This window comes from Hylobates moloch, unplaced genomic scaffold (genome assembly GCF_009828535.3).
Source record: "Hylobates moloch isolate HMO894 unplaced genomic scaffold, HMol_V3 SCAFFOLD_18, whole genome shotgun sequence".
NCBI classification, from domain to species: Eukaryota; Metazoa; Chordata; class Mammalia; order Primates; family Hylobatidae; genus Hylobates; species Hylobates moloch.
In genome coordinates, this window is record NW_026652293.1 from 39690923 (window position 1) to 39711573 (window position 20651).

At 40.4% G+C, this 20651-nt stretch overlaps 1 protein-coding gene across 1 annotated transcript in view; it reads left to right on the forward strand.

Annotated features, from left to right (window-relative positions):
- The window catches only part of TM2D1 (TM2 domain containing 1), a 44188-nt gene extending 41384 nt beyond the window's left edge, over positions 1 to 2804 (forward strand). Inside the window, exons 6-7 of the mRNA XM_032136763.2 lie at positions 70 to 200; positions 2503 to 2804. Of these exons, the coding sequence (XP_031992654.2) occupies positions 70 to 180 (111 nt within the window). The 3' untranslated portion in view covers positions 181 to 200; positions 2503 to 2804. The remainder of the gene's footprint in view (positions 1 to 69; positions 201 to 2502) is intronic.
- The last annotated feature ends 17847 nt before the right edge of the window (positions 2805 to 20651 follow it).

Sequence of the window (20651 nt, forward strand, 5' to 3'; positions counted from 1 at the left end):
GAGAAAAGTAAACAAAGTGTTGTGAAATGTCTTGTAAAATGAATAATTTTGAAATTTTGTCTCTTCTAGATTGTTGGACCTTCAGATGGAAGTAGTTACATTATAGATTACTATGGAACCAGACTTACAAGACTGAGTATTACTAATGAAACATTTAGAAAAACGCAATTATATCCATAAATATTTTTTAAAAAGAAACAGTAAGTGATATATATATATAATATCTTGTAGTATATTATTCATATGAAATTATGAGAATTTTAGGACCATAGAAAATTTTAAGAGACCATATAAACCTCTCAGGTACCCCTATGCCTGAAACATCTCCAATCCTTTGAAAAGCATTTTACTCCACGCTCATGGCTCCTACGGTTCCCACTTCAGACCCTTTGCAGTGCATATGGTTAAAGGACAAAGTTCACAAGAAAAAAGTAACATCAAAGCAAAAAGGCATTTATTATTTGATGGTTATGATGAAAGTATGTGCCATAAATAGCTCAATATAGCAGATCTTTCGCTGCCCATCCCTCTAAGAGTCAGTGTAATCTTTAACTTCCTTCTTTGCTTCTCCTTCCCTGAAACTGAAGATAGATACTGAAAGAGTCCAAAGCCTGAATTCCCTGTAAGTGCTTCTTCTAACCTAAAGTTTGGCTCTGCCCATGAGAATTATTAATTGGCTGCAGCTTTATCTTTTTCTTTTTCTTTTTTTTTTTTTTTGAGACAGAGTCTTGCTCTGTTGCCCAGGCTGGAGTGCAGTGGCTCAATCTCGGCTCACTGCAACGTCTGCCTCCTAGGTTCAAGTGATTCTTATGCCTCAGCCTCCCCAGTAGCTGGGACTACAGGCACACACCACTATGCCCGGGTAACTTGTATTTTTAGTAGAGATGGGGTTTTGCCATTTTAGTCAGGCTAGTCTTGAACTCGTCAGGTGATCCACCCGCCTCGGCCTGCCAGAGTGCTGGAATTACTGGCGTGAGCCACTGTGCCTGGCTGGCCTCAGCTTTAAATAAGTGATAAACCTGCTGAAGTCAGAGATACCATCCTTTTTCCTGGTTCAACTGTCTGGTTTTCTAGGACTCTGCTACTACAAGGTTTTTTTAATTTCAATGACCATACATTAGTCTATTCTAATAATCTTCCAGTAATGCAAACTTTTACTCAGGATTTTGGTAGAATATCAGGAAAACCATTTCCTGGTATAATTATTCTCTGTAATAGAGACATCCTATATATCATGTAGGGTGAAGGGTAGCTTTTATGTAATGGTTCACTTTGAACTGTCTAGCAGCTGTCTAGCAGCTTTCATAGACACAGACAGGCAGAGAGAAAGACAGGGTAGATGTCTTTTTTTTTTATTATTATACTTTAGGTTTTAGGGTACATGTGCACAATGTGCAGGTTTGTTACATATGTATCCATGTGCCATGTTGTTTTGCTGCACTCATTAACTCTTGTATTTTTAGTAGAGACGGGGTTTCACCGTGGTCTCGATCTCCTGACCCCGTGATCCGCCCGCCTCGGCCTCCCAAAGTGCTGGGATTACAAGCGTGAGCCACCGCGCCCGGCCCCTACTCATTAACTCTTAACCATTATCCTTGTTCTAGGGTTTTCAGTCAACTCTATCTCAAAAGACTGCTTCTAGAGGCCAGCAAGAGAATAGACATTTGTTTCCTGTCTTGTAGGACAGAAACAGGATATGAAGTATACTTTTGCCCTTTAGGTGGATTTTTTTCTTTTCTAACAGTAAAATTATGGATATGCCTTATAGTTATTGTCATGGGATTGAACAGTGACACACCCTGAAGATGTAAGGAATTTATTCAACTGATTGTCCAAAAGGTTTTCCAAATCTTATAAACTATAAGTCATTGAGCCTTAAAATTAGAATAAATCTTAGATATCCATCTACCTCTTCTTACCAGGAAAAAAATCGAGAGCTAAGGAAGTTGAGACTAAGACACACGACTAATTAGTGCAAAACTGAAACTGGAATCTAGGCCTTCCATACATTCTGTGACATGGTTGTGTTCTCTTCCTCCCATCCTACTCCAGCTCCAGTCAGCTGTATCATTTTGTATTAGGCATTTTTGTTTTGGAAATTGTTTCTCCTATTTTGTGAGAAGGATTGTGTAGTTTTATGTAACTTTTATTATTCATACTGTAAATTGTGTCTCCTTCAAAAGTAGATTGTTTCTAAACCATAGTTTATAAAAATTAAGCAAATGTAATTTTAAGAGGAATCTCATTCTTTGTAGCCTATTATGTAAACATTTAGGTGGGATTCCAGATTCAGATTTGAAACTTAAAACCTGAAGGGCCCATTGAAAAGGCCAGTGTCTGCATTATCATTCATGTAATCTCTCTGCATTATACAGAAGTGCTCCAAGAGTGAGAAAAAAAATATATTGAGCAAATGAAATGTTAAAATATACGTCTGCAATAACCTCATTGGACTCTTAAAAAATATTGTGTTTTAACGTATTTCTTTTTTTTTTGTTTTAGGATCTGAGCCTCCTTGATTTTAATAGAGAACTTCTAGTGTATGGGTTTAAAGATTTCTCTTTTTCATTCATATACCATTTTATGAGTTCTGTATAATTTTTTGTGGTTTTTGTTTATTTGATTTAAAGTATATTATTGTGAGATTTATTTAATAGGACTGTCTTTGAAAGCTGTATAATAGTGTTTCTCGGGCTTCTGTCTCTATGAGAGATAGCTTATTACTCTGATACTCTTTAATCTTTTACAAAGGCAAGTTGCCACTTGTCATTTTGTTTCTGAAAAATAAAAGTATAACTTATTCACATTTTTAGTGCTTTGTTATTGAGAAAATCTTCTTAAATGTTGAATGTAGCTGTCTTACCCATTTTGATCCTTCAAAGCAGTTAATCCGTGGTGTGAACAAATACCATTTATATTGCCTGGGGCTTCAGTCTTGTGTATGACAACCCACCTGTTTTTCTGCAGCTTTCAGATCTGTCTTTGCCTTGGTATCTAGGAGCTAAAGATCATTAGGGAGTCTGTGAAACCTTGAGGCAACATGTACACTTCTGGCATTGATTCAGGCCTCTGAAGTGTGAACTTTTTTTGCTTTGGGAGTGCTACATTAGCTTTTGGAAGACCAGATGCTGACTCATCTAGCTCACTGCAGTTATATTTGAAGCTGGATGGACAAGGTGGGAGCACCAAACAGATGATTAATGTCTTCCATCTGTGAGCACCACCAGACAGATGCCGGCACAGGTGCCTTAAGTGACGCACCAGTGTCTGAAAAAAGCAGCACCTGTATGTTAGCACTGATTTTTCTTGCCATGTTTAGAGGGGTTTTAAGAAGATGGAAATACATGAAATGTTATGTCCCCAGAATACTATCCCACTTTTTCTTCAGTAACAGGCATACCAATTTCAAAATTACTAGTGTCGGTGCTCCTCAAGAGTAAAAACCATAATTTTTTGTCAGACATTTTCCTCAAAAGTGGACAGTGTAGTATAATTAGCTTCATAACATGCAAATCATTCAGTAGTAGCTTCTCAAGTTGGTGGGAGATTATTAAATATTAATATATGAAATGAGTTTGGGTTGACCCCCAGTGTACACCAGGAACATCTCTTCAATTTGTTCAAAGAGATGTTTGAACAAGTTTGATTGTCTACTGAGTGGGAGGCCTGATCTATATGGGGGGATGCAGGAGTGAACAAAATCCCTGCCCTTTAGAAGCTTATATTCTCTTGGAACTTACTTTTTCACCATGATATTTTTGGTCACTGTTAAACTAGTTGGTAGATACCCATTTTCCAGTGTCCCTGAGTTCCTTTAGGTTGCAGACAGTGCTTTGTAGTTTACTTCAGTATAATCTAAACCTAGATTGTAAGTCATGTTTCCACAGTCAGGTTAGTTCAACTATATAAGAAATACCTACTCGGGAGGCTGAAGCAGAAGAATCACTTGAATCCTGGAGGTGGAGGTTGCAGTGAGCCGAGATTGTGCCACTGCACTCGAGCCTGGGTGACAGAGCGAGACTCTGTCTCAAAAAAAAAAAAAAAAAAAAAAAAAATACCTGCAGTCAAATTTTGGAAAGTAATCTTGATCTTTGCATAATAGCTATAGTCATTCACTTGGCCAGGCAGTAAGTCTGTTTCAAAGCAGGTGATGCTAAGAAGTATTTATTCAAATAAGCTATACTCTTAAAGGGTTGTTGATGAAGTATAGAAACAAAGTCCCTTCACAATACATTATAAGCCTTTATACTTTATTTTCACTTTAGTTTCCTAAATTTGCATGACAAGAACATTTCTAGTTTGCCTAATTCTGTTGCCTAATATGTAATTCTTTAACAGATTTTTTAATAAACTCATGTGAATGCATTTAAATTCTATTTGTCAGCTTTTTCTTTCACTGAGCACTATTATGACAATTTGTTAGTAGTGTGTATGGATATGAATTATATGTTAAGCCCTCTCTATCAGATGTTTTATATGTTAACCTTGCTTTTATATGAGTGACCAAAACTGTGAGATGAGCTCAGTCATTCCTTATTACTGCTAAGCCTTTTAAGGCAGAATGGAAAGGATTCTTTCAATCCTATAGAGATGTTTAGTGCCTTGTAGCAGTGATGTACAAATGATACTACTTTTGCCTAAAGGATTAGTATAATTTCCAGAAGTACCTATTTACCCAGAAATATTCCTTACTTCAAAGATTCTGTTATGTCTATGGCCAGCATTTGTTCATGGAACTGCTAAGAGTATAAAAGAAATATTTGTTGGGGGTTATTTTATTATTATTTTTAGATGGAGTTTCACTCGTTGCCCAGGCTGGAGTGCAACGGCACAATTTTGGCTCACTGCAACCTCCACTTCCCGGGTTCAAACGATTTTCCTGCCTCAGCCTCCTGAGTAGCTGGGATTATAGGCGTGTGCCACCATGCCCTGCTAATTTTTGTATCTTTAGTAGAGACGGGATTTCACCATGTTGGCCAGGCTGGTCTTGAACTGCTGGCCTGAAGCAATCCTCCCGCCTTGGCCTCTCAAAGTGTTGGGATTACAGGCATGAGCCACCGCACCCCACCTGATAGATACATTTAAAAGAAAAAGGTAGGATGCCGTATTAGAGGTCTGGCATCCAAGCAGCATGGCATGATAAGAAAAGTATAGACTTTTCTGAGTGCATTCTTTGCACTCAAAGGTCTTTGATTCTTGTCCCTTATTTTGTCTGAGCACGTAACCATTCTTAATCCCTCTGTCTTCATATAAATAGAGGTAGTGACACGTGTCAGGTAATGTTGAAAGATTAAATGGCAGATACTAATTGTGTATTGAACACATTTTAAAATAATGGGATAATGGCATCAAGTACTGGTGAGGTCTGTCTGGAACTTGCAAGAGGTTCTGCACACATGGTTATTTCTTAAATAAAATGCCAGTGGGCTCAAAAGTCTCTTTTACAAAAGGAGGGTAAGACACTTCGTTTGAACATTGTTTACCTGTTTTTCTTATTATCTTTATCCGTATCTGCAGTTACTGGATGTAATATGGGCCAAAAATGTCTTTTTTTTTTAAATCAAGAATTAGTCTTATTGGCACCTTCACTCCTTTAAGACTCTAAGAAAAAGCCGAAATGTTACAGATTTTGTTTTTGTTGCTTTTTCATCTAAAGTTCGCTGGAGATATTTAATAAGTTTTAAAATGTTGCTGTGAGGCAGCTGATCAGCCTACTTTCAGCCTAAATTACGGTTAATTGCAAGCAATCACTATGCATACAACAGAGTGTTGCTTTTAACCTGTCAGTGTTATCAGAATATGCCAAGCATGTGCAGATTAAAACTTGAAAAATGATTAAGGATAGAGCTATTTGGGCTGCATATGCCAAAGAAAAGTGTTGTTTTACCAGAATACTCTAGAAAGTGTGGTGTTTGGAACTTTTTATCATGGGAGCTAATTTTGTGTTTAAGAGGGTATGATTATGAAGGCTCAAGATCCTATCTTTGATTTTTAGGAAAACCTCAAAATTCGACTAATTCTGAATAGATTATGAAATTCACCTATTATTGCAATATGAGAAACATTAAGGAGAATGGCGTGACTTCTCTGTGTGATTTGTCACTGAGGCAAACTATTGGAGTGAAATGGTTCAAGACATAACAAAAGTTGTTTTTAATAAGTGTTTTGAAGGCTGGGCCCGGTGGCTCACGGCTGTAATCCCAGCACTTTGGGAGGCCTAGGTGGGCGGATCATGAGGTCAGGAGATCGAAACCATCCTGGCTAAAACGGTGAAACCCCGTCTCTACTAAAAATACCAAAAATTAGCCGGGCATGGTGGCGGGCACCTGTAGTCCCAGCTACTCGGGAGGCTGAGGCAGGAGAATGGCATGAACCCGGGAGGCGGAGCTTGCAGTGAGCCGAGATTGCACCACTGCACTCCAGCCTGGGCGACAGAGCCAGACTCCATCTCACCAAAAAAAAAAAAAGTGTTTTGAACCTTTTAAAAGGTATTCAGAAGAAGCAAATTTATTGTTTATTAATTCTCAACTATTTATTGACCTACTATGCACCTCTTCTGCTCTTGTCCTCCTACACTATATTCTCCACACAGCACCCAAAGAGATAAAAATAAATGAGAAAATGCCACTGTTCTGCCTGTTCTCCAGTGGCTTCTGTCATGCTTCAAATATGCCATATTGATTCCTTTTTGTTTTTTTTTTTCATAGAGACAGGGCTTCACTATGTTGTCCAGGTTGGTCTTGCACTCTCGGCCTCAAGCATTCCTCCTGCCTCCGCCTCCCAAAGTGCTGGGATTACAGGCATGAGCCTCTGCACCCAGCCCAATTTGTACCTGAAGGTTTTTTTGTTTTGTTTTGTTTTTTTGAGACAGAGCCTTGCTCTGTTGCCCAGGCTGGAGTGCAGTGGCATGTGATCTTGGCTCACTGCAACCTCCACCTCCTGGGTTCAAGTAATTCTCCTATCTCAGCCTCCCAAGTAGCTGGGATTACAGGCACATGCCACCACGCCTGACTAATTTTTGTATTTTTAGTAGAGATTGGGGTTTCACCATATTGGCCAAGCTGGTCTGGAACTCCTGACCTCCAGTGATCCACTTGCCTCGGCCTCCCAAAGTGCTAGGATTACAGGCGTGAGCCACCGCGCCCAGTCTACCTCAAGACTTTTTACTTACTCCTTCCTTTGCCTGGAGTACTCTTTCCCACGTTGTTACATGACTTGCTTCCTCAGTCAGGGCTCTGCTTAAATATTTTATAAACACTAAAATTCTCTCTTTGAATGGGTGGTTTCTAGAGGTGGTTCCTGAGAAAAGATCAGGGAGTAGATTATTAGAAATAATTAAGGAAGCTACTAAATTGCCTATTACTTGCTATGTACTCTCCTGACCTGATTATCTCACTTAATCCCTATAATCACCTCATGAGACAGGACGATTAGTTGCCCTTCCAGTGATAAAGGTCTTTTATGCTATAGATATCGTTGGCTAGCCTTTAATATGTTAACGGAAGCTTTAGTTAAATATTGTGCCCCTCTGCGGGACTCAGGCTAGTTTCTGATTCAATTTTTTAATATCCACCCACCTATTCATCCAAGTATGCCGTAAAGGGTAATGCTTAAATTCATGGACTTTAGGATCAGACACACCTGTCACTTCTTATGACCAAACTCTTTGGACCTTAGTTTCTTCATTCTTAAAATGGACATGTTAGTATCTTTCTCATGCATTTGTCATAGGGTTAAGTAATATATTCCACGGTGTGTGGCACGTAGTAGGTATTTAATAACTGTTTTTAAGATTTTAGTATTTTTTATCTCATGTACTTCCAATGCTCCTACAAGGTCAGTACAGCCATTTATATATCCATATTATATACATAATTAAACTGAAGGTTAGAGAGATCAAATATCTTGACTATGATTACACAGCCAGCAAATGATGCTTAAAACCAGGTTTGTGACTCCTAAGCCCATCCTCCTAATCACTATACTATATCACTTCCCTTTTATGCCCTCAACTGGCCATATATCTGTCTCATGTTTTAATAATTTCCCCACTGGAGTTTTTCATCAAAAAGGAAAGACAATCTTACAAAAGCCTAGTGGCTTCATTTTAAAAAGAATATTCTGGGTGCAGTGGCTCATGCCTGTAATCCCAGCACTTTGGGAGGCTGAGGCAGGTGGATCACCTGACGTCAGGAGGTCTAGACCAGCCTGACTAACATGGTGAAACTCCGTCCCTGCTAAAAATGTAGGCAGCTGTGGTGGCGCATACCTGTAATCCCAGATACCTGGGAGGGTGAGGCAGGATAATCACTTGAACCCAGGAGGCGGAGTTTGCAGTGAGTTGAGATTGCACCATTGCACTCTAGCCTGGGCAACAAGAGCAAAACTCCATCTCAAAACAAATAAAAAAAAATTGAGGTATGTATAAAATGCCCAAATCTTAGTGTAAAGCTTGATAAATTTCTGCCTGTGTACACACCCATTTAACCACCATCTAGTTCAAGATAACATTTCTAGCACTCCAGAAAATTCTATAGTGTTCCTTCCTAGTTAGCATCCACCCCTCATGGATATCACTCTTCTATGAGTCTATCACCATAGATTAGTTTTGCCTGTTTTTGAACTTCATGTGTTTGGCTTCTTTCACTCATTATTATGGTATAGTATTCCACTGCATGAATGTGTCAAAAATGTTTATCCAGTCTACTGTTGCCAGAGCTGTAAGATAATAAACATGTGTTGTTTTAAGCCACTAAGTTTATGGTAATTTGTTATAACAGCGATAGGAAACTAATATAGTTACGTTCAAAGTGAGTTTCTTATAGGCAGTTATATTGTTGGATCATTTTTCCCCTATTCTGCTAATATCTGTCTTTTAATTAGCGTATTTAGGCCACTTGCACTTAAATTAATTATTGATATATTGAGTCTTAAGTTTGCCATGTTATTACTTCTTTACTATTTCCTCCTTCTGTTTTTCATTCTTCTATTTTTCCTTTTTGCCTTCTGGGCATTACTTGAACTTTTAAAAAATTAATTTTCCTCTATAATGCTTTTGAGCATATTGCCCTACATAATTTTTTTTAGTGATCTCTCTAGACATTGCAATATAAATACATAACTTATCACCGTCTACTGATGTCAACACGTTACCTCTTTCAGTATTGAAAGCTTACTTTCATTTAGGTCCCTTTGTGCTTCCCACTTCTAAAATACAATTGTCTCAAGTATTTCCTCTACATATATTGAGCACCACCACATCAGATAGTGTTACAACTCTTGCCTCACTTAGTAGCACCTGTAGGCTATCTAAAAAAATTTTTGTTTGGGTGCGGTGGCTCATACCTGTAATCCCAGCTACTCCAGGGGCTGAGGCAAGATAATCACTTGAATCCAGGAGGTGGAAGTTGCAGTGAGCCGAGATCACGCTACACTGCACTCGATCTAGCCTGGGAGACAGAGTAAGACAGCCTCAAATAAACAAAAAAATTTTGCTTCACCTACCAAATATGATATAAGAAACTTACGAAGGGAAGTTAGTCTGCTATATTTACCCAATATTTATCCATTCTGTTCTTGTTCTTTTAATTTCCAAAGTTCCCAGCCTTATTCTGTTATTTTCTTTCTGTTTGGAGAGTTTAGCTATTCTTCAAGGGTGAGTTTAATGGCAACTAAGTTTCTTAGTTTTCCTTCATGTGTGAATATCTTTATTCCCCTTCCATTTCTGAAGGATAATGTCACCAGATACAGGATGCATAACTGAAAGTTCTTTTCTTTCAGCACTTGAAAAGTGTTGTGTCATTTTTTCCTGGCCTTTGCGGTTTCATTTGAAAAATCCATCTTCTTACTAATTGGTGTTCCTCTATAGGCAGTGAATCATTTATCTCTGGCTTTTTTATTTTTTTCTTTGGTTTTCAGAAGTTTAATTATGATGTACCTAGGTCAGAAGAAGAAATGTAACAGCAGACACAGAGGTCACAGTGATGATTACTTATTTGAAGATGGAAGGAGGCCATGAGCCAAGGAATGCAAGGAAACAGATTCTCCCATAGAGCCTCCAGAAGGACACAGCCTTATAACACTTTCTCCTGAGCTCCGTGAGACTCATTTTGAAATTCTGTACTTCCAGAACTATAAGATAATAAATTTGTGTTGTTTTAAGGCACTAAATTTCTGGTAGTCTGGAGCAGCAACGACGGGAAACAAATATAGGCCTCAAAACCTCCTTTCACATATGTGGACAACGGAGTCAAAATTTCTTGGTTTAGATTCTACCCTCTGCCTCTTAGTGTGCTATGTGACCTTGGACAAGATACTTCATCTCTCTGAGCCTGTTTCCTCATCCATCAATCGGGAATGAAGTAATAATACCAAACTACCCATTAACACGTCTGCTTCTACTTCCTTGGGGCCTGTATGTAACATTTTCAAAATTGTTCTCATCTGTTTTTTTTTCCTTAAATAATAGACTTAATTATTTACAGCAGTTTTAGGTTCATAGCAAAATTTAAAGAAAGTACAAAGATTTTCCACTATCCCCACACATGCATACCCCCCTCCTACCACTATCAAGATCCCTGCTACAGTGGTATATTTATTACAATCGATAAGCCTATATCGACACATCATTATCACCCAGAGTCCATAGTTTAAATTAGGGTTCACTCTTGGTGTATATTCTGTGGTTTTGGACAAATGTATAATGACATGGAGTCACTATTACAGTGTCATATAGAAATAGTTTCACTGCCCTTAACATCCTCTGTGCTCTGCTTATTCATCCCCCGCCACCCCCACTCCTGGCAACCACTGATTTTTTTACTATTTCCATAGTTTTGCTTTTTCAAGAATGTCATATAGTTGGAATCATAGTATGTAGGCTTTTCAGACGGGCTCCTTTCACTTAGTAATATGCACTTAAGTTTCTTTCGTGTCTTTTCACGGCTTGACAACTCAGTTCCCTTTATCACTGAATAATACTTCATTGACTGGATGTACCACAGTTTGTTTTCCATTCACCTACTGAAGGACATCTTGGTTGCTTCTAAGTTTTGGCAATTATGAATAAAGCTGCTATAGACGTCTATGTGCAGGTTTTTGTGTGGACATAAATTTTCAACTCCTTTGAGTAAATACCAAGTAGCGTGATTGCTGAATCATATGGTAAGAACAAGTTGAGTTTTGTAAGAAACTGCCAATCTGTCTTCCAGAATATCTGTACCATTTTGCATTCCCATGAGCAATGAATGAGAGTTCCTGTTGCTACACATCCTCTCCAGAATTTGGTGTTGTCAGTGTGCTGGATTTTGGCTATTCTAATAGGCATGTAGTGGTATCTCATGGTCATTTTAATTTGCGTTTTGCTGGTTACATATGATGTACAGCATCTTTTCGTATGCCTGTATGTCATCTGTATACTTCTTTGGTAAGATGTCTATTATGGTCTTTGGCCCATTTTTTATTCACGTTTCCTGATTTTTATATTTTTTAGAGGTAGGGTTTCACTCTATTGTCCAGGCTGGAGTGCAGTGGCATGATCATAGTTCACTGTAAACTCCAGCCCCTGGGCTCAAGCAATCCAAGCAATCCTCCCACCTCAGACTCCCAAATAGCTAGGACTACAGGCCTGAGCCACTGTGCCTAGCTAATTTTTTCTCTTTCTTTTTTTTTTTGAGACGGAGTCTCATACTTTCGCCCAGGCTGGAGTGCAGTGGCACAATCTTGGCTCATTGCAACCTCTGCCTCCCAGGTTCAAGCAATTCTGTGCCTCAGCCTCCTGAGTAGCTAGGATTACAGGCACCTGCCACCACGCCCAGCTAATTTTTGTATTTTTAGTAGAGATGGGGTTTCACCATCTTGGCCAGGCTGGTCTTGAATTCTTGACCTCGGGATCCACCCACCTTGGCCTCCCAAAGTGCTGGGATTACAGGCATGAGCCACTGCGCCTGGCCTAAATTTTTTATTTTCTTGTAGAGAAGGGGTCTCATTATGTTGCCCAGGCTGGTTTCAAACTGGCCTCAAGAGATACCCCTGCCTTGGCCTCCCAGAGTGCGGGGATTACAGGCGTGAGCCACTGCGCCTGGCCCCTATTTTCTTATTGTTGAGTTTTAAAGGTTTTTTTGTATATTTTGTATAACAGTTCTTTATCAAATATGTCTTTTGCAAATATTTTCCCCCAGTCTGTGCTTTGTCTTTTCATTCTCTTGGCAGTAACCTTTGCAGAGCAGAAATTTTGAATTTTAATGATGTCCAGCTTATGAATTATGTCTTTCATGAATGGTGCCTTTGGTGTTGTATCTAAAAAGTCATTACCAAACCCAAGAACATCTAGATTTTCTCCTATGTTTTCTTCTAGGAGTTTTATAGATTTGTGTCTCACATTTAGGTCTGTGATTCATTTTGAGTTAATTATCATGAAGGGTGTAAGGTCTGCATGTAAATTCACTTTTTCTATGTGGATATCCAGTTGTCCCAGCACCATTGGTTGAAAACTCATCCTCATTTTTAAACTTATTTCCCCCTTATTTATTATGACAGGGGAAATAGCAGCATGTCCACCAAGAAAGAAGCCCAGAAGTTATCTTTGATGCCATTTTCTCCCTTCCTTGGGTGGATCACCAAATCTTTAATTCCACCTCATAAATACTCTGAAATCATTACTTCATCCTCATTGCAACCCTGCTATTTCAACCTCCTGAATATCTCTCATCTAGGATCCTCTGATAAACTCCTGCCTTGGTTACCTGGCCACAGCTCCATCTTCCTCTCCGTCACCCTTCCTATTCCTACCATACCAGACTGATGGTTCCAAAAAGAAAGCGATCATCTCTGTCTCTTGCTTAAAACCCTCAAGAAGCTACCAATGTCATTTAAGATAAAATCCAGATTCCTTTTTTCTGGCTTAAAAGGTTTATCCTGATTGAGTCCCAGCCACCCTGCCCTGTCCCCTTACAGTGAGTACTTGGTCTGCTGACCCCTTGAGATGACTGGAATGTGCCCTGGTCTCTTTTAGCCTGAGAATTTTGCTTACTGCTGCTGCTTGTTCTGAAACTGCTCTGCTCACCTCCTTGTAAGGATTTCCTTCAGGTTCTTGAAGATGTGGTCAGAGGTTAGAAGTCCAAATCTGGTCTCAGTGGGCTAAAACAAAAGTATCAGCAGGGCTCTGTCCTTCTGGAGGCTGTAGGGGAGAATCTGTTTCCTTGCTTTTTCTAATTCCCTTTTTTTTAAACTTTATAATTTCAACTTTTATTTTTGATTCGGGGGTACATGTGCAGGTTTGTTACATGAGTATATTGCATGATGCTGAGGTTTGGGTGCAATTGATCCGTCATCCAGGAAGTGGGCATAGTACTTAATAGATAGTTTTTCCACCCTTGCCCTCCTGTCCCTCCCCACTCTAGTAGTTCCCAGTGTCCATTGTTGCCATCTTTATGTCCACAAGTACCTGAAGTTTAGCTCCCACTCATAAGTGAGAACATGTGGTATTTGATTTTCTGTTCCTGTGTTAATGCACTTAGGATAATGGCCTCCAGCTGCTTCCATGTTGCACAAAGGACATGATTTCATTCCTTTTTATGGCTGTGTCCAGTTCCTCTTTAAATTGGGTTAGCTGCCCTCCAGTCCTTTGTTAGTATCCTGTGCTTCCCTCTAGCATGGCACTGGTTAGATATTATGATAATCTCTTTTAAAAGCAATCACTACATTTATTTATTTATTTATTTATTTATTTTGAGATGGAGTCTTCCTCTGTCGCCCAGGCTGGAGTGCAGTGGTGCAATCTTGGCTCACTGCAGCCTCTGCCTCCCTGGTTCAAGTGATTCTCCTGCTTCAGCCTCCTGAGTAGCTACTACAGGTGCACGCCACCATGCCCAGCTAATTTTTGTATTTTTAGTACAGACGGGGTTTCACCATGTTGGCCAGGCTAGCCTCGAACTCCTGCCCTCAAGTGATCCACCTGCTTCAGCCTCCCAAAGTGCTGGGATTACAGGCGTGAGCCACCGTGCCTGGCCCCAAAAGCAAATCTAAAATGAACAGGCATATTGTAACAGACACCTGTCTACTCAGCACTGAGGTTAAATATATGTTAGTAATTTGCCATATTTATTTCAGATTTCTCTTATGTCTCTGAAGAAATACAAGCTTATAGACATAAGTGAAGCTTCACTCCTTCCAGTCCTTTCTCTGCCTTCCCTCCCTAGCAGGAAACACTACTCTGAAGCTGGTGTGGAGGTCTTTTTACTCATTTGTCTCCTTCACTAAACAGTTGGTGCCTTGAGGCGTCCTTTTGCTGGATTTCTCTATTCCAGATGCTTAGCACAGGGATTGTCAGTAAATGCTCATTGAACAGCTAACTGGTTGACTGAAACTAAGCATCGGCTTAGCTGCTTTTAACTTGCCACCTTCTGAAGCAACTCTTTCCAATTTTTTTTTTTTTTTTCAGACAGCTCTGCCTATCATTCTTACTTTAATGGAAACATGCTCCTTCTCAGAGAAGGGCTGAAATTATCATGGGGGCAAAAAGAAAGAACATGAATTTTAGAATCAAACTGACTGGGTATGTGCCTGGCAGCAATTACTTAATCTCTCTGGATGTTTAATTTTCTCTTTTGTAAAAATGAAGCTTAATAATACTCATTTAGTTGGGGTTTGTGAGCATTAAATTAAATAACAAATGTGAATATGCCCTTTAGGTGGAATAGGTGCTCCATAAATGTTACCATTCCAATAAAAATAATTAAGTATTTTATCTTCTTTCTTTCTTTCCTTCTTTCTCTCCTTCCTTCCCTCTCTTCCTTCCTTCCTTCCTTCTTCCTTCCTTCCTTCCTTCCTTCCTTCCTTCCTTCCTTTTCTTTTTTTTTTGTTTTGTTTTTTGAGATGGAGTCTCCCTCTGTCCCTCAGGCTGGAGTGCAGTGGCTCAGTCTCGACTCACTGCAACCTCCACCTCCTGGGTCCTGGGTTCAAGTGATTCTCCTGCCTCAGCCTCCTGAGTAGCTAGGATTACAAGTGCACGCCACCATGCCTAGCTAATTTTTTGTATTTTTAGCAGAGACGAGGTCTTGCCATGTTGGCCAGGCTGGTCTCTAACTCCTGACCTCCAGTGATTCACCCACCTCAGCTTCCCAAAATGCTGGAATTACAGGTGTCAGCCACCCTAAAGTGCTGGGATTACAGGCGTGAGCCACTGCACCCGGCCTTCTTGTTTTTCTTTATCAGACTTTTTCCCCTGGCAGGCTTTGTGGAGTATTTTCTTTCTCCATTTTCATGTTTATTTGTGCCAAATATTCCTTCACTCATTCCTTTCCCCAGCCTGTAAGGGACCTCCACTGTGCCTGTGGAGGTCCAGTTCCTTCCAAGCACCCTTCCAAGTCCAGTTCCATCCAGTCCTGAGGATTCCAGCTTTCTTCTTCCCTTTTCCTCATTAAATGTAGATCGTAGATAATTTTGCATCTGTGTTATACTCTATAATCTGACGTTTATGTTAGGGTGATCTTTTCCATTCTATTTGTTCCTTGAGGGCCAGGACTGACTTATAGTTCAAGACCATTTTTCACACCTCTCAGCAGTAACATGGGAGATAGTATGACACGGAGTTAGATTGCCTGAGTTCAGATCCTTGTTTTGCCACTTGCTAACTGTAATCTTGATCGAGTAACTTAGCTTTACTAAACCATGGTTTCCTTAGCTGTAAATTAAAAGTAATAATAAAACTTTACTTTTTTTTTCTTTTTTTTTTTTTTTTTAGACAGGATCTGGCTCTGTCACCCAGGCTGGAGTGCAGTGGTGTGATGTCAGCTCACTGTAACCACCACCTTCTGGTCTCAAGTCATCCTCCCACCTTAGCCTCCCAAGTAGCTGGGACTACAAGCATGGGCCACCACACCCAGCTAATTTTTGTATTTTTAGTAGAGATGGAGTTTTGCCTTATTGCTTAGGCTGGTCTCAAACTCCTGAGCTCAAGTGAGCCGCCTGCCTTAGCCTCCCAAAGTGCTGGGATTATAGGCATAAGCCACCACACCTGGCCAATACCTGTCTTATGGTCTAGAGAATTAGAATAAGGCATGTCTGTAAAGCATCTTGTACTGCACTTCTTCCTAAATGCTCAGTACATGCTGGCTTTCATTTTGGTTATTGTCCATTACAAATGACTTATTATATGGCCTCTTAATGTTAGTGCTAATTGTACTCATTTCCTATTGCTGTGGTAACAAATTACTACAAACTGCCCTGGCTTCAAACAGTACAAATTTATTATCTTACAGGTCTGGAGGTCAGAAGTCTAGATTGGGTCTCACTGAGCATGAAAGTGCCTGCAGGGTTGTGCCCTTCTGGAAGCGCTAGGGGAGAATCGGTTTCCTGGTCTTTTCCAGCTTCTACGGGAAGCTCACATTCCTTGGTTCATGGCCACATATCACTCTGACCTCTGCTTCCATTGTCACATCTCTTTCACTGATTCTGACACTCCTGCCTCTCTCTTTCATTTATAAGAACCCTTGTGATTACCTTGGGCCCACCCAGATAATCCAGGGTAATTTCCTCATCTCAAAATTCGTAATCACATCTACAAAGTCTCTTTTGCCGTGTAAGATACTAAAAAAAAAACAAAAACGATATTCAGATGCTCTGGGCACTAGGATGTGGACACCCCTGGAGGGGCCTTTATTCTACCTGCCATACTAAAAGAGTAAAACTCATTCATTTATTCAACAAACATTTACTCATCACCTACTCTGTGTCGGGCCTTGCTTTACTCCCTGGGGTTGCAAACACAAAAATAATATCTGGCCCTAACACTGCTTTCATTTGAATGAACAAACTGTGGGCAGTTGATCTATCTTATGACAGTGTTTCCAAAAATGTGCAAGGGAAATAAAAATATCTCATGTTTAACAGTTAACCAGGCCTTAGTGCTCTTTTGACTGATGGAGCAGCAGAAAATGAATGTAGCATAGTTCTTTCTTTTTGAGACAGGGTCTCACACTGTCTTTCAGGCTAGAGTGCAGTGGCATGATCACGGCTCACTGCTGCCTTGATCTCCCAAGCTCAAGCGAGTACCTGGAACCATAGGCATGTGCCACCACATCTGGCTAATTTTTAAATTTTTTGTAGAGACAGGGTCTCACTGTGTTCCCCAGGCTAGTCTCAAACTCCTGGGCTCAAGCAATGCTCCCACCTCAGCCTCTCAAAGTGCTGATATTACAGGTGTGAACCACCACACCCCACCCTAGCGTAGCTCTTGTTAGCTTGTGCATACCCCACACTTTGGCTTGTGAATACACATCAATTGAATTGAGGTATTCTTAAAACTTCTCTCCCAGTGAGAAACCAACAGAAACCAGACACACAATTTTCAAGTGAGAATGAGAACAGGGAAGAACAGTATTGCTTTTTATTTCTTTTTAGCATGGAGGTTGTATGTGAGTAATTGCAAGGATTAGGGAGAATGGTTTACTTTGGACATCATCTACCCAATAGACTAACCTTTTAAATTTACTTTCTACCCATTGGAATAAACACACAGATTTTTTTTCTTTACTTTTCTGCCATCCATGCTTTCCATGATCAGTTTCCAGGATTATCAGAGGCATCATCTGATTTTGTTCACAGGAATGGGAAATAAGAGAATGAACACAGGAATGGGAAGTACCTGACAGAATTCTTAGAGATATGGGTCTTGGTTGATGGGGCAAAATTAAGGAAAAGAGAGAAAACCAAAAATTATATTTCCAAGTGTCAAATCGGTCATGTGTTTATTTGGGTTCCTTTTTCAGAAATGAACAAAAAGTATCCTTCTCTAGACCCTGTATTTTCTACCTAATTCTACCTGGCTCCTTTGAATCCAAACTTTTCCTCCAAACTTCTTTTCTTCTCCACAGTCTTCCTTCTATGTCACTGCCAAGCAGTGGGCTAATAACACCAGAAGGAAAAAAGCTAGAAAGGTTTTCCCTCTTTCCAAGTACCTGACAACATGTCACATTTTGGTTGTTGTTGTTAGTTGGGGCCTGGATGTGTTTGTACTTTGCCTTCTTTAGCTCAGAAAGGACTGTTAAGGCTGGAATGGGCTTCTTAAAATGCAAGAGGCTCACTCTAACTGGCCTTTTGCTTATTCATTATTTTAAAAGGTGGGACTGGGGGCTGGGTGCAGTGGCTCATGCTTGTAATCCCCCAGCACTTGGGGATGCTGAGGCGGGCGGATCACCTGAGGTCAAGAGTTTGAGGCTAGTCTGGCCAACATGGTGAACCCTGTCTCTACTAAAAATACAAAAATTAGCCGGGCGTGGTGGCTAGCGCCTGTAGTCCCAGCTACTCGGGAGGCTGAGGCAGTAGACTCGCTTGCACCTGGGAGGCAGAGGTTGCAGTGAGCCGAGATCAGGCCACCGCACTCCAGCTTGGGTGACAGAGCAAGACCACGTCTCAAAAAAAAAAAAAAAAAAAGGTGGGAACTTCATTGAGTCACCTTGGCTTGTAGAGATCACACAGCTCATTTGTGAAGGTTACACTAACATTCTCTCATTCAACAAATACTTATTGGGGATCTACTATGTGAAAAATAGGGGCAGTAGGGTGGGAAGCGGGGAAGGGAAGTAGCATCTGAGCTTCAATCTGTACATGCACTATGACTTTTGATGCTATTTAATTTGCCTAAAAAGTATAATTCATACTCAGACTTATGGAAACTGTATGGAAAACTGGTTTCCTCATCCATGCCAGTTCCAACTGCCTATCTGTAGCACTGTGTTGAAAAGGATTGTAAGGCTTAGCTCAAGTGTCATGGGAATAAGAGGTGGGATCAATAAATAATGTTTGCTGTAAGTGTGAGAATGGTGACACATAGGCTGCGTAAATTTTCATTTATTCATTAAACTCTTCCTAAATACCAACCATACACTTAGAACCATGAAGGCCTATGTCGACGTAAATGCAGTACAAGCTAATATATGACTAACGCCAGTGGAGGGCCACAAACACATTGTACCAAAGAAGCATAGAGAAATTGCTCTAGAATAGTCAGAGAAGGGATCAAGGAATAGCAGTTACATGAACTGAGCCTTGTGTATCAGTCAAGGTTTGATCAGGTAAGCAGAACCACTATGAGTGTTATGAATGAGGAATTGATTATAACAATTAGATATTACATAATTGTGGAAGCATCTGGGGAAACAAGATCGAGAAAGGAAAGCTGGGCGATCAGATATAAAATTGCTACTTATTGCTTTTTATTTCTTTTTAGCATGGAGGTTGTACGTGAGTAATTGCAAGGATTAGGGAGAATGGTTTACTTTGGACGTCATCTACTCAATAGAGTAACCTTTAAATTTACTTTCTACCCATTGGAATAAACACACAGATTTTTTTTCTTTACTTTTCTGCCATCCATGCTTTCAATGATCAGAAACACTGCCACGGGTGGATGAGTGGGAGCTTGCAAGGGAAATCTGGGAAGCCACAGGTATCTAGCTCTGGGGTGGGACTACCATAGAGAACTGATGGAGAAGCCAATAGAAGGTTGTTGACTCTGCATCTGGTGATGGGTGCGGGGAGTTGGTGTGGCCATCAGGGCCAGCAGTCAGGAAGGAGAGCTGCTCTCAGAACACTGAGATGCTAGGATGAGTTTGAACTTGTTAGCCCCTTTGTTTATGGCTCTCACCACATCTAATCAGGATGTTCTTTCCAGAACTCTTGCAAATTTCTCTTTTGGTCAACTTAAACCTGGAATCATACAGGAAAAGAGATCCTGGAAAATGTGGTTCCAGCTTAACCAAGTTGACACAGCTCAAAACCATCACACCTTGAAAAGTGGGACAGGCTGGGCATGGTGGCTCATGCCTGTAATCCCAGCACTTTGGGAAGCTGAGCAGGCAGATCACTTGGGGTCAGGAGTCAGAGACTAGCGTGGCCAACATGGTGAAACCCCATCTCTACTAAAAATACAAAAATTAGCCAGGTGTAGTGGCTTGTGCCTGTAGTCCCAGCTACTCAGGAAGCTGAGGCAGGAGGATTGCTTGAGGCCAGGAGCCGGAGGTTGGGGTGAGCTGAGAGCGTACCACTGCAATCCAGCCAGGGCGGCGGGAGAGAAACCCAGTCTCAAAAAAAAAAAAAAAAGTGAGACAAATTTGCATAAAGGAAGAAGGAGTGAACATAGCATGTGGGGAAGTCTTGTGAGCAAAGGCTTGCAGGTAGGAATGAGTAAGTTAGTATTTAGGAAACCATGAGTGGACGTCTCATGCTGGGTCATAGTGGAAGGTAAGATTGGAAGCAAAGGTTGAGTCATTACTTAATTCCCTTATTCAACAATTATTCACTGAACACATTATCTACGGGGCACTGTACTGGGTTCTAGGGGCATCGTGATGCATAAAAGAGCCAGATTTTGGAAGATTTTGAATGTTAGACTAACATTCTTGTTTAGTTTTTGATCCACCTGTTGAGAAATAATAGACTCTTCCATTTGGAACAATTGGTCAGTTGAATTTCTGTCCTTAGTTCAAGTCAACCAGCACTTAATTAAACTCAATCAACATTTAAGCTCCTTCTCTGTGCAAGCTCCTTGCAGGCACACGATCATTGTCCTTTCAATGGTGAAATACGGCTGCACCTGATAATATTGATTAGAGCAGAAATACTGAGTCACTTCTTTTCCTGCCAATTTTCTA